A 12,500-nucleotide genomic window follows, 5' to 3' on the forward strand; every position below is an offset into this window, starting at 1 on the left:
GACCCAGAAACTACAACTTTCATCAAACTGCAGAAATGATGGAGCCTGTATAAAAATGACCAAAATATAAATTACTAAACATAGTAAACAACCACAAAAAAAACACAACCAAAAATGTCTCTAGCTCTACATGAGTGGAAGCGAAAATGTGGGAAAAATCAAATTATGTTGCAGAAGCTGCCTCGATCAGAAATAAAACTCAGCCTGGAGCCTGTGTAAGCAAATCTATCCCCCGTCGGCAATGGGTTAATTAATTAATTTATTTATGCATATATATTTATATATTTAAGTGTGTGATTGTGTGTATGTTCTCAGATTTTATTTTCTGCTCTTCAAATCACTCTCCTTTCTCATGGTTTATTTTCAGTTTCTGGCTGAGGACTATACCAAAGATGACGTTCTTCTATGGATGACCCGAGATGACCTCAGGAGAATGCGGATGAGGTAAGAAGATTGACCAGTAGTTTGTCCACAGTCCATTGTTTATTTGTTTTTTGTTTTCTTCACATTGATGGTTCCACAAGCACTTAGGCATACCAGGCCACACCTGTTTACTTAGTTTCACAATTTTTTTTTTTTTTTTTTTTTTTTCCGGTATTATTAGTGTCAATATTTTTTTCTTTCATCATGATCTTTATTATTATAATAACAGTAATAACAACAATGTTAGTAATAAGATCAATAACGAAACAAAAATCATGAGGAATATGGTAAACAGGTGAGGTCAGGTAGGCCTACCAATTGACTCTTTGGTGACTTAGCCCTTGTGGAGCCATCTATATGTCGAAATATTGATAAAACAAAACCACACTTGACAGTGCATGTTTCTATGCACTCCTGTTATCAAGGGGTTGACTTTTAAAGGTTTTCTTTGTTTTTAGGTTTTAAATCTGTGTGGAAAAATGTGTAAATACCATGCATTGGAAGATGCTTCTTCTATTTTAGATTTTTAAGATTCAAATTGCTTGTGTTAAGTGAGTTCTCCTAATTTCAACTTCCAACAGAGGGGGAGTGGAGCTGCGCATCTGGCGTAATGTGGTGCAATACCGCCATTCTCAGGGACTGCCAGTCAATCCTGAGGAGCCCACTGCATCGCGCAACACCCCAAACTCAAGCTCCTCTGACTCACATCCCCGTTCAACCAAGTTATGAAAGAGAGTTGTGTGCCTGTGCTGGTGAGCAAGCACTGCCACAGGTTCTTGTAGGAAAGAATGAAGGATGGGTTTTTGCGGGAATTATGTCGACACCTCCCATTTGGTATTTAGGCTTTTGTGGATTGAAAGAAGTTATATTATTCTGATTTAGAATTGTTAAGAATGGTAAAACGCTAAAAAAGATTTAAAAAAAAAAGAGAAGGCAAACTTTAATGTGCTTCTTAGGCAGTGCATTTAGTTAATGTCTAGAGCACGCGATGTAAGGAGCAGGAGCCGCGAGGGGATATATAATGCATTACTTATCATTAATTGCACTAATTGCATATCCTTCAACCTCTAGCACTGGGTCAGAGGGTCACATGGAGTCAGATACAATATGCTTCATATGGTGCTAACAGTTCATAGTATTTAGGGCAGTTTCATGAATGTGTGTGTGTGTGTGTGTATGTATGTATGTATGTATGTGTATGTGTATGTGTGAGTGTCTGTGTGCAAGGACATGAGCATGTGTGTATGTTTTCTCTTTGTGTGTTTGTCTTTTGTTTTCTTTTGCTTGCTTTTAATATATGGTGCTGGATATGCCTTACAAAGTTATAGTATTGTTTAAGAGCTGCTTGACTATTTGAATGTTTATCCGTGTGCAATTTTTACAGGATAAGAGATTTACTAAAAAGAAGACTATTTGAAAATTTACTTTTTTATAGGGAAATTGGGGAGGGATGCAGCTTCCATTAGAGAAATTGAACAAATATGACTCTGATAGTTCAGAGACTATTGCACTTTCTTCACTTTTTCAGTTGCTGTTTGATGTGAGGATCATGGGAAATTGAAAGCCTTCCGATGAAATTATATGATAAGCACATGTTTTGATATGGATTTTAGGGTTAAGAGAGGAAGGAATTTTATCTGATCATGAGAATTGTGAAAGTTAAGTTCTGTGCAAATGAAGACTTATATGATGATGGTTTTGTGTTTGATATATATAGATATATATATATATAAATATATATTGTATATAGGACAGAGAAAGAGAAAAAAGAAAGATGGATATATAGATATGTATATTATTATGCAGATGTGATTTTGCAATATTAGATTAGGTCTGGCTCCATATGTGCACAACATGGCCACTAATCAACAATAGTATTTTTATATTAGAGTAACCAATAACTGAGTGATGCTGTTTTCCCCCAGTCTTGGGGTCACCTTCAGATGGAGGAGTGTTGATAACATGTTTCTGTTGTAGTACCAAACCCTTACAGTGATATGTGTTGATCTGACATCGAAACGGTAATGCCTTCGGGCCGCAATTTTAGCTCTCGGGTTCTGGTCTTTCAGAGATGGAGATGGTGAGAGAGAGAAGCACGTCAGCATGTAATGGGTTTCTTCTCCGTTCTAAGTTATGTTAGAAGGAATTAGTAGAGAAAAGCTTATTTGCTTTTATAAAACCAACACTGCCGAGGTTCTTCCTTAAATAGATACGGAAAGGTCAGCTGTGGAAACTCAGATCTGTCTAATAGGTAGTTGTACTAGTAAGTGTTTATTATGGACGCGATTTGTGTTGCTGGGTTTATTATATTGGGAAAATAGCTGGAATGTAGAAGGGCTTGTCTTTAATATTCTTCTGTTTGCCACAAACGCAACTTAAGAAGGTTTTCCCTTGTGTGTACCCTAAATTAACTAACAACCTATAACAAAAGTTTAGTATTATTTGGATTTGGAGGATTTTGATGATATGAAAGGCAGTCGTCTCTCTTTTGTCTGTTGCAAGACTATTCATTCAATATTCTTGTGTTTCTCTGAATGCAAAGAAGTTTAATTCTTCTGTGTGTGTTTATAACCCTTTAGATTGCCCATTCTTTGCTTCTGCCAAGGAGCTTGTACATAGATATTACTAGCGCAAAATATCACGTGTTACAGTTGAGATTTTCTTCCGGCAATTTCTTGGGACTAGACTGATTCCCAGGCTTGCTTCTTGCTGAGGGAAGTGAGCCCCAACGGAGATTTACAAGTGGCATACCTTTTTATCTGTCTCCTTTAAGTGCTGTGATTATTGGACAGTGTTGGACTCCTCAATGCTTCACAGTCCCTGACAATATGTGCTTTATTAGTCATTGTCAAAATCTTTTTTTTCCTTCTTTTTATTTTATTATTTTTCTTTTTATCTGTGTAAGGTGAGGAGGTTAGTACGTTTTTTTTTGTTTTTTTTTTAAGTCCCTTGTTGACACTTTGGCTCCTGCTATAGTTATTGTTAGTAATTTTCTCAGCATTGTATGCAAAGTTTATCTGTGAATTCTCATTTTACTTGATATTAGATATTCTGTTTAGATCTTAAAGCACATCTATCTAAAATATTTATGTAGGCGTCGTAATAGAGTTGCAAAACCTTGATATGTATATTTTCAGATATGCAGTAGTACAAATAAATAGAGGCAGATGCTATATTTGATTTTTTTCTTTTTTTCTTTTATATAGGAAAGATGATTATCTGTGGATTGTAGATACAGAAGTTGTAGCTTTGCAATCTTCAGACTCTCCACATTAAATAATAGTCTATTTTATAGTTACTGATGTTTATTTTGTTCTCACTACTCTACTCTTTGAAAAGCTTTCATGTATATTAGGCTGTTTCTTTTTTTCTTTCTTTTTTGTGATAGATATATTATTGGCACAGTTTTTATATATATATATATATATATACCTTCACTGTGAAATGAGATTTTCATTCATTTTCAGCATAGAACTGCCCAGGTATGCAACAGCTATTTCCATTTCGTTATGAGACTACAAAAAAGTCATACCTGTTGATTGTTTCATGTGCCATATAATCAGAAAGTAGGTATTGACTGTAGGAAATGAATTTTATGATTATGAGTTAGTGTATTTTATATTTAGTGCTCAATACTATCTTGCCAATGACTCTCTAGGTGCGACTACATTGCCTTACAGTTGCACCCTATCTGCAATTAACTGTCTTTTCTTTTATATTAATAGTTAAGCCTTAGTGTTACTAGGCTGAAGCCAGTTCCTGTCTCGGTAGCAAGGTCATTTATGTAGTAGCCTTATTATGCTAAAATGATATTGGAGAGTTTGTGATAAGAAATATGGAGATTATATGGGCCCTATACTTGGACAAAGATGAATAATTCAAAGTAGATTTAATTTCTTCAATTCATTATTTGCTCTCAGAAATCTTTTGTTAAATACAGTATTGCACTCATGATGTTTGCACGTTAACCACATCCCTGCAAAACAAATGATTTTAACCAAGTCTTTTAGTTGATATAGATGTTCTGTATTTGATATTAATTTATATTCCGGCCATGTAATATAGAATTTGGTTAATAATTTTACTGTATCTTTTACTCTGGGTAAATCATAATTATGTAGAGCATTTCTATGTCCACATGCACATAAATTACAATGAGTTCTTGAGATTTTTAAAGTTAATTGGGGAATTGACTAATAGGGTAATAATGTAACTTTGTGTGTGTGTATATATATAGAGTGCCCTCAGAAATATATATTTTAAATCTGTATGTTATGGTGGGAAACGTGTGTGAAGTGCAGATATTTGTTTATGTGATAAGTTAAATCTAACATATAAAAGAATATATATATATACTCCTGAACATACTGTCAACAGAAAATGTTTGATTTGTTCTAGGATTTAGAGTAGTTGAATTCATCCAAACACCTGTTACAGTATTTGTTGAAATTCAACCATTACACTACAAAGTGAATCTTGTCACAGGTCAGGTTGGTTACTGGTGTTAATCCTTTTGTTGCAATAACTGAAGAAGAATTTAGAGGCTTTATAGAATAGAATTCAATACTCTGGGTTCATTTTTCTAGCATGGTAATCTTCTGTGAAGAATGTTTATTTAGTATGAATTTTATGTACAAAGGTATATTTCATTTCTTTTTTTTCTTTTCTTTTTTTCAACTTTTTTTTTCTTTTTGTCATTACAAAAGACAACTAACTACACAGGTCTTTAGTCTCTGTATGTATTATTCCTTCATTGCTATTCTTCAGTATTGCTGAGTCGGCCAAAGTAGAGAGGTTATTGGAAGCACATTTGTAGAAGATGCATGAAACATTTGATTAAACCTTGTCGGAAGCCATTGCTCAAATTTGGGATGAAGCAATGGAAAAGGAATGAAGAAACCAACCACAAGGAGTATTGTTGGTCAGGTATTTTTGTCTGAAGGGGAGAAATATTTTCCGTTAAGATATTTGTTAAAATTACTAAGGTGGTGTATTTCTGGATGTGTTTTTGTGTCTTTAGTGGGAGAAGTTATCAGTGATTATTTTTCAGAACAATGTCTAGTGTAGTTTATTAATTATTTTTTTTATTTTTTTATTTGTCATTTTTTTATCTTTCTTTTTCTTATATACCACATAATAGTGGTTCATGTTCCAGAGTTTTTAATTATATTAAGCTGTGGTTGTTATTTTGTGTTTAAAATTATGAGTGATAAAATTAAATATTTAGGAGTGGGCACACTTGTGCCATTTTGTAAGTTCGGAAGTTTTATTTTAGAAGGCCATGCTTTGGAAGGATATGGTGTAAGGAATCTCATGTATTGAGGCTGTAATAAATAAAAAGTTTGTTTTTCAATGTTTTTCTTATTTACCAATCTAGTGTTTATGAGTATATTTATGTCCTTTTTAATTATGACTTGACAAAAGTTGTAGTACTTCATACTAGATAGTTATTGCTCAGATCAGTTGGGAAGATGGGTCCATTTTTTGACCCATTCACAACAGGGCATATATTAGCCTAATTTTGCACCTGCCTGCAATATGGCAAGGGCCTGTATCTTCCCACTCAGAGATTATTATGTACAATGTGTAAATAAGGCAAAAACTTCATGATGTGATGGGTCAACTTGTGTTGTCAGAAATATTCTGATTATGCAATATCACATCATCCTTCATCAATGGGTTTCAACCTTTCATGTGCAAGAGGATTAATTAAAACGTATATAATAATGGTTTCATTTATGTAAGTAAATGTTTATATTATTATTTCATTACAAACTGTAGAGATGCAGAAATAAATAAAAGAAATATTATATCTTTTCAACATCACTATTCACAGTGAGAAAAATTTACATCAATCTAATTCACTATTTGGCAGATTACAAAGGATCCTTAATTTGCTTAAGAATCATCATTTTTATACTTTGTATAAACAATACCAAGCCAATCAATCCCTCATGTATATAAAAATAGCATCAGCAGTATTTAGAGATCCATGAAAATAGCAGTTTCATTTCTGACAAAGGATCTGAAAAAAAAGAAGAATATGAAGATTGATCTAGATACTTGAACATACTCTTTACAACTTTAATCTAACTGGGCAACTCTTACATCGCTGTAACTTATTTTTTGTGGTTAATAGAATAAACAATTCAGAGATATAATTTTCAACACCATTCCATTCTCATTTACTGACATTATTGCTAAAAACTTATTCAATATTACCTGCGCTGTACATAGTTTTTAATGATCTTATAAATAAATCTTTATAGATACCTGTACTTCCATCTATGAGATGCTGAAGAATTTTTAATTTCTCATAACCTCTGAGCATGACAAAATGGTAAACTGGAAAATACTGACATTTCAGATTTTGCACCAAACTTATTATTTTAATCAAATCGATATCAATTTTATTCGTACACAAGAAAAAAAGCAGAATTATATGATTATACATATATAAACTCAAATAACAATGGCTATTTTCAATAAATGTTAACCCAATGGGGCCGTTTAAGCTCCAAATGGTCGAAACGCCACAGCAGGCTACTTGCTCGCGTTGGCCGCAGTCAAGTATTACACGCCCAATCATCCAGCATGTCGGCCAGACGGATAACCATGACAAGATATCTCGTCCCTGGCAGTTGGTCCTTAATGTAATATCTCATCACCCAGCATTAATGGGTAAAAGAAAAGACCCTATTCATATTTTGAAATCTTTAAATATACACTTAAATAAATCACATCTGGGACAAAAATAAAACCAGCATCGTGTAAAATCAAACAAGTGCTACATCCACGGATCTCTAACTGGCCTTAACTATCTCTCTAACCTAATACTGCTTGTTCATACACTGTGCCAAACAAGCCACACTTGCATCTGACATGGCCAAGTATCACCTTCAACTTACAGTTGTATCGCTCTTAAACTAGGAAAGTATGCTGAACAGCTTTTGCTCGATGGATGAATGATGAAAGAGGATGAGATGAGGCATTATTGAGCACTGGGTTGGATCAGCCATATCATGCAAACGCATACAAAAAGCCCCATAACACAAAGTTATATAAATATGAAATTCCTGAAATGTGACAAGCAAATAAGAATTGTAAGTAAAATCAATTCATAGTTTATAATACTAATCATAAATGTAGTTGCATATCATATCATTGTCTCTAAAAATGAGAATCCTGAACCTTAGAATAATAGTTGTGATACATTCATCAAATAGTTTGAGACATCTGGGAAAAATATATTATCGTGTGCCTATCAGTTCACATGAATAACCTTGAAGAAACTTTTTTCATAACACAATATTACAACAAAATTCACACAATACATGTCTTGACAAAAAACAGACAGACAAAGAATTAACTTTCAAACTGATTGCTTGAAGACCAAATTATTGCTCAGTTAATACATATACTCAAAACTTTTTCACTGTTATTAAGCATTCTTGAAGTCACTGGTACATACTTGAAGCTAGCTGATCATACAAACCACATACACAATTTCACTGAAAAATAAGATAGGCACATCCACTTGAGATCCCAAGTATCTTGTGAGGAAAATAATTGGTCAACATTCTTAAGTACTAAAGTAAAGTATCTGTTCCTAGGGTTTCAGTCGGCATCATCTTCACTGTCCGTCGTGAGGAACTGGTCCTCATCGTCTTCTAGCCGCGTGGGGGTTAAGTGGTTGCTCTCATACGCAAGGATCATGTCATCGTCCAAATGTGAGCCACCTTCCACAAATTCAGCAAACCTTAAAGAAGAGAAGATAAACATTAAACAATGTCCATGAAGGCTGCAAAGAAAGAATATATGATTTTGCCTTTACTCTATGCATTTTTTTTTTGACAGGACATTGTGTGGGGGAGTGAGCATTCCTGTGTTTGTATGTGAAATACTAAAATTATTCTCAAAATGGCACCCTGCACTAAATGAAAATAAAAATCCCCAATCTTAGCAGAGGCTGGTATTTCCCTGCTACTGTAAAAATAAAACATTATGGCTTACAGCTCATAGTGTGTCCATATGTTTTCCAAAAAATTATGCCTGTGGAGAATTTAGGAAGTTCAGAATAAGGATGTGAATCGCTTGAAATCAAGTCACAGAGAATCACTTGGCGAGTCATTTTGAATCACTGCTATTCCCACTAAATGAATCAGAATAATTCATTAGTTCTCAGACAACTTTCAAGGAACAGGTATGAGTACACTTGCACGTTATTACTTGTACATTTCTGGAGGTGGCATAGACTTTGATGTAGGAAAATCTAGGTAAGCAAACTAAATGTCAAAAGGCCTTGCTTTGGTTCTTTTGCCGGATTAAGCGAATCACATTCTTTAGAGTGTCATCTATAAAATGAAAGAAAGAAAGAGAAAGAAATGTTGATAAATTACTGAAGTCCTTTTCCTTGAAAGATATTTTTCCAATCAAAGGATGACAAAGCCGCAGTGAATGACACTCCCATAAAAATGGCTGCTACTGGTCTGCCCTTATAGAAATATTTCATGTGCATTTGTGTAGTCTAAGAATATGTCTAAGGTAGTGTAAACGGTGAAGCTTTTACTGGCAATTACATAACACTGTCTAGGAAAATTATGATTTTTGTAAAAGGTGGAACTGTTGTTGTAAATGTTTACTACTAAAGTGGTTTTACTTGGAAAAAGGAGTAAATATCAATGTACTTAACACATCAGAACATCTGTCTGCATGGTTCTGAACCCTCCACGGATTTGCAGTGAATGACAAAAGAAGAAGAAGAAGAAGAAGAAAAGAAGGTGCTCAGTTACATGAATGAAATGCTTCAAATCGGCTTGCTGTGGTTTGATTTGAATCAAATTGCTTGGTGTTAACGGTCTCTGAGAAAACACATTTAAGTTGATTATGATTTAGAATGATGAATTTGACAAATCATGATTCTTGATGATTTTATTGCAATCATTCACTTGGTGTAAATGCAGCCTCAGTAAAAGAAAAGAGAAGACCAGGAAAAAAATAAGGAGCTAAGAAAGATTGATATTTACAAAGAGACCAAAACAGTGTGATTTTTTTTTTACTATTTATTATCTCAGCTTTTTAATTTATCCCTCTAAGTCATCTATGATGTGTTTGGATCCTTCAACAATTAATATAATGGAAAAACTTGCAAATAACTAATTCAGTAGCTATTGATACAAAATATAATTACGCATACTTACTACAGGTCATAAAAAATTTTGGTATTAATCTTTGTAGCCCATTTTTCTTGAGGGAACTACCTTCTCATTTAAACCAATCCATGAATTCAGTGCTAAAAACATCATGATAACATGCTGACACCTTTCCTAAGAGATCCTCTGATGAAACCATATTTTACTGTTTGAAATTTTTTTGACAAACTCTTCCTCTGATAAATAACCCTTGCATACCTTAACCCTTCCAAGATAGGCCACATCTTAAGATTAGATAAGATGAGCCAGCACTCATAGCTGGCAGAGGCCGGGCCGCCTTGTGCATATAGCCCAGGTGAAGCGACGTCTTCGCAAATCTGTCTGAACTGAACTGAACTGATTAAGACGATGTTCAGTCTGGGCTGGGCAGAGATGCCCATTGGATACAGGTGATGTGAAAATGCCAATTGTAAAATTTAATACCGAGGTCCGGGTAACATGAATGTGCCAATGCAAGAAATCATGCCTGAAGTCCAGGTAATATTAATGTCCTAACGGGGAAAATTCTTACCAACATCACAGATAAAGAGGCAAAATTACCATCACTTTCCAGGTGACGTTAGTATCCCAACATGGGTATATCTTCCTTAGGACCAATAATAATAACAACAACAATAATAATAATAATAATAATAATAATAATAACAATAACAATAATGATAAAAAAGAAGAAAAAAACCTACTTCTTTCCTTTAATATCACAATGTAACAGAGTTGAAGACGTAATATGGAGTCGTAACAATAAAAGTGGTTTATTCTTATCTCTATGTTACATAAGAAAAGCTCAAGACTTCTTAATATGGCAAAATAATAAGAACAAAACTACACTAAATATGATAGTGTGAGTGAATGCCACATGAGAATGTTCATAACAAACAACTGACTTGCACTTGGTGATCCCTCGGGTTGTCCTCAACATATTGAACATGCCATTTTTTTTCTTTTTTTCTACCATCTAACTTTTTAGCATGGGTTAAGATGTGTGTTTTCTATGATTTTCTAGACTTAATGTATGAAAAAGGAGTCCATATATGTTATATTAGCAAAGTGATACTAATTATCATTTGGTATGACAGGTCTTCATAAGTAAAGGAATATCCAGCTTGTGATTTCAAAAAAGGATAAATGTAGTATGAAAGTGATCTGACCCAATGAAACATGCCTACCATGGGGTCAAACTCCACTTATCAGGTTACAGTATACAGAGCACTTCAATGTAAAAAGATATCTTACCAAAATTCGGCCGACATCAGTGCTAACATTACACTAAATGATAATACAAACCCCGTGATAATCTGAACACATATATCTTAGCCCAGAGAAAGGGAAACCATAAGTGGCTTACCTCTCCCTGTTGGCTTTCTTTGATGTGGAACTGACCCTCTTTTGAGGATTTCCAACAAACTCCACAAATCTGTGGATACAGAGTAAAATTACTCCAACAAGCCACTCTCCAAAATAGCCTTACTTCAATACCCTCGTCTCAATGACTGAAAACTATACTCAAACATAAATACTTTCTCCCTACTGGCAACATATATCAATTAACTTATATGAACCTTTGTATGTAAACAATCATATATCCTCCTATTGCATGGAAACTACTGTCTCAATTCAATCATCAACCTGCACTATGAGAATCATGGGAAAGAAATATTAAGTGATATATGCTGCAAGTTCAGTCACTTGCAATACTCCCCATATGAAAATACACAACTATTATATTATGTCTACACTAATCTTAAAATTTTGTAATGGGGCTTATTAACTGATTGACACCATAAGATCAAATTTTATCTAGAACAAGGAATGAATATCATACAAGTTTTCAACAAGCTTTCCCATGAAATTAAAGTAAAGCATTTGCAGAATGCATGATAAAAATAATCATTGCAGGTCTAATCATAGAACAAAATCCATAAATTACTGTAGTGATAAGGCATGGTGAAAAAAATAACAAAGGAAAACTATGCAACATAAAATAAACTTCAGTCTTACTCATTGATTGTTGCAAAACTATTTTATGATAATAATTAGAATAGAAAAAGAATTGGCTTTTAGTCAAAACCAATACAATATGACTTATATCAAATCCTTTATGCATTTAACAAAACACAATCTGATATATCAATATATTGGAAAAAAAATAAACGGGTATTCATGTTCTGTAACACTGAATTAATTGTGGATTAATTTAGCTATCAAACTGTCACATTTCGATGATGAGATACAATTTCCCTTTTCAACTATGGTGTCTTTTATGCAATTTTGTCAAAGTTGTGTCTAATGTAATTGGCTAACATTCACAGATGATGCTTTCCCACAGTCAAGTGTAATAAGTATCAGCCAATTCCCACACCTACTATCCCCTTTCCTAGAGCTTTCAGAAATATAGAGACATTCCACAGAAAAAGGTAACCTGACCATCCCCTTCTCACATCTAATGATAAAACTTACCTTTCATTCTTCAGTGGTCTTAACATGAACACACAATTAGTATTATTGAATTGAAATTACAAGAAAGAAATCAAGACAAACACACAAGCTTGTGTGAGAAAAGATCTAAAACTCTAACCTCTGAGGACTCTTTAGTCTCGAGACAGTCTTCCACGCATTGCAGTCTGGGGAATGGCAGAAGTTCCTCAGTTCCTCCAGGGCTTTCCGTGTCTCTACATTCGCTTGCTGGATGTACTCCTCCTCCGTCAGAGGTCTAATCTTGGGGGGAAACCGACGCCTCCTGTGGATGTAAAAGGCTAGATAAAGTCTTTCATTCATAACATATTTCAAGCATGAAACTAATGTTACTACAAAAAAGTAAAGTCAATAAAAAAAGTAAAGTCAATAATGCTAACAGAACAAGAATAA

At 34.0% G+C, this 12,500-nt stretch overlaps 2 protein-coding genes across 7 annotated transcripts in view; one reads left to right on the plus strand and one right to left on the minus strand.

Moving 5' to 3' along the window:
* Positions 1-5,776, plus strand: part of Ask1 (apoptotic signal-regulating kinase 1) — a 45,085-nt gene extending 39,309 nt beyond the window's left edge. For all 5 annotated transcript variants that reach the window (XM_043022723.2, XM_043022721.2, XM_043022724.2 and 2 more), the window contains 2 exons: positions 368-444; positions 1,005-5,776. In XM_043022723.2, the coding sequence (XP_042878657.2) occupies positions 368-444; positions 1,005-1,152 (225 nt within the window). In that variant the 3' untranslated portion in view covers positions 1,153-5,776. The remainder of the gene's footprint in view (positions 1-367; positions 445-1,004) is intronic.
* Positions 5,777-6,144: 368 nt separating this feature from the next.
* Nemp (Nuclear envelope integral membrane protein) overlaps positions 6,145-12,500 on the minus strand; it is an 18,712-nt gene continuing 12,356 nt past the window's right edge. Inside the window, exons 8-10 of one of the 2 annotated variants that reach the window (XM_086550646.1) lie at positions 12,211-12,372; positions 10,981-11,049; positions 6,145-8,182 (exon numbers count right to left, since the gene is read on the minus strand). In XM_086550646.1, the coding sequence (XP_086406772.1) occupies positions 8,041-8,182; positions 10,981-11,049; positions 12,211-12,372 (373 nt within the window). In that variant the 3' untranslated portion in view covers positions 6,145-8,040. The remainder of the gene's footprint in view (positions 8,183-10,980; positions 11,050-12,210; positions 12,373-12,500) is intronic. The other variant, XM_086550647.1, reaches the window with a different exon arrangement.

Source organism: Penaeus japonicus, unplaced genomic scaffold (genome assembly GCF_977035675.1).
Source record: "Penaeus japonicus unplaced genomic scaffold, GWHDUDI00000001_assembly GWHDUDI00000024, whole genome shotgun sequence".
NCBI classification, from domain to species: domain Eukaryota; kingdom Metazoa; phylum Arthropoda; class Malacostraca; order Decapoda; family Penaeidae; genus Penaeus; species Penaeus japonicus.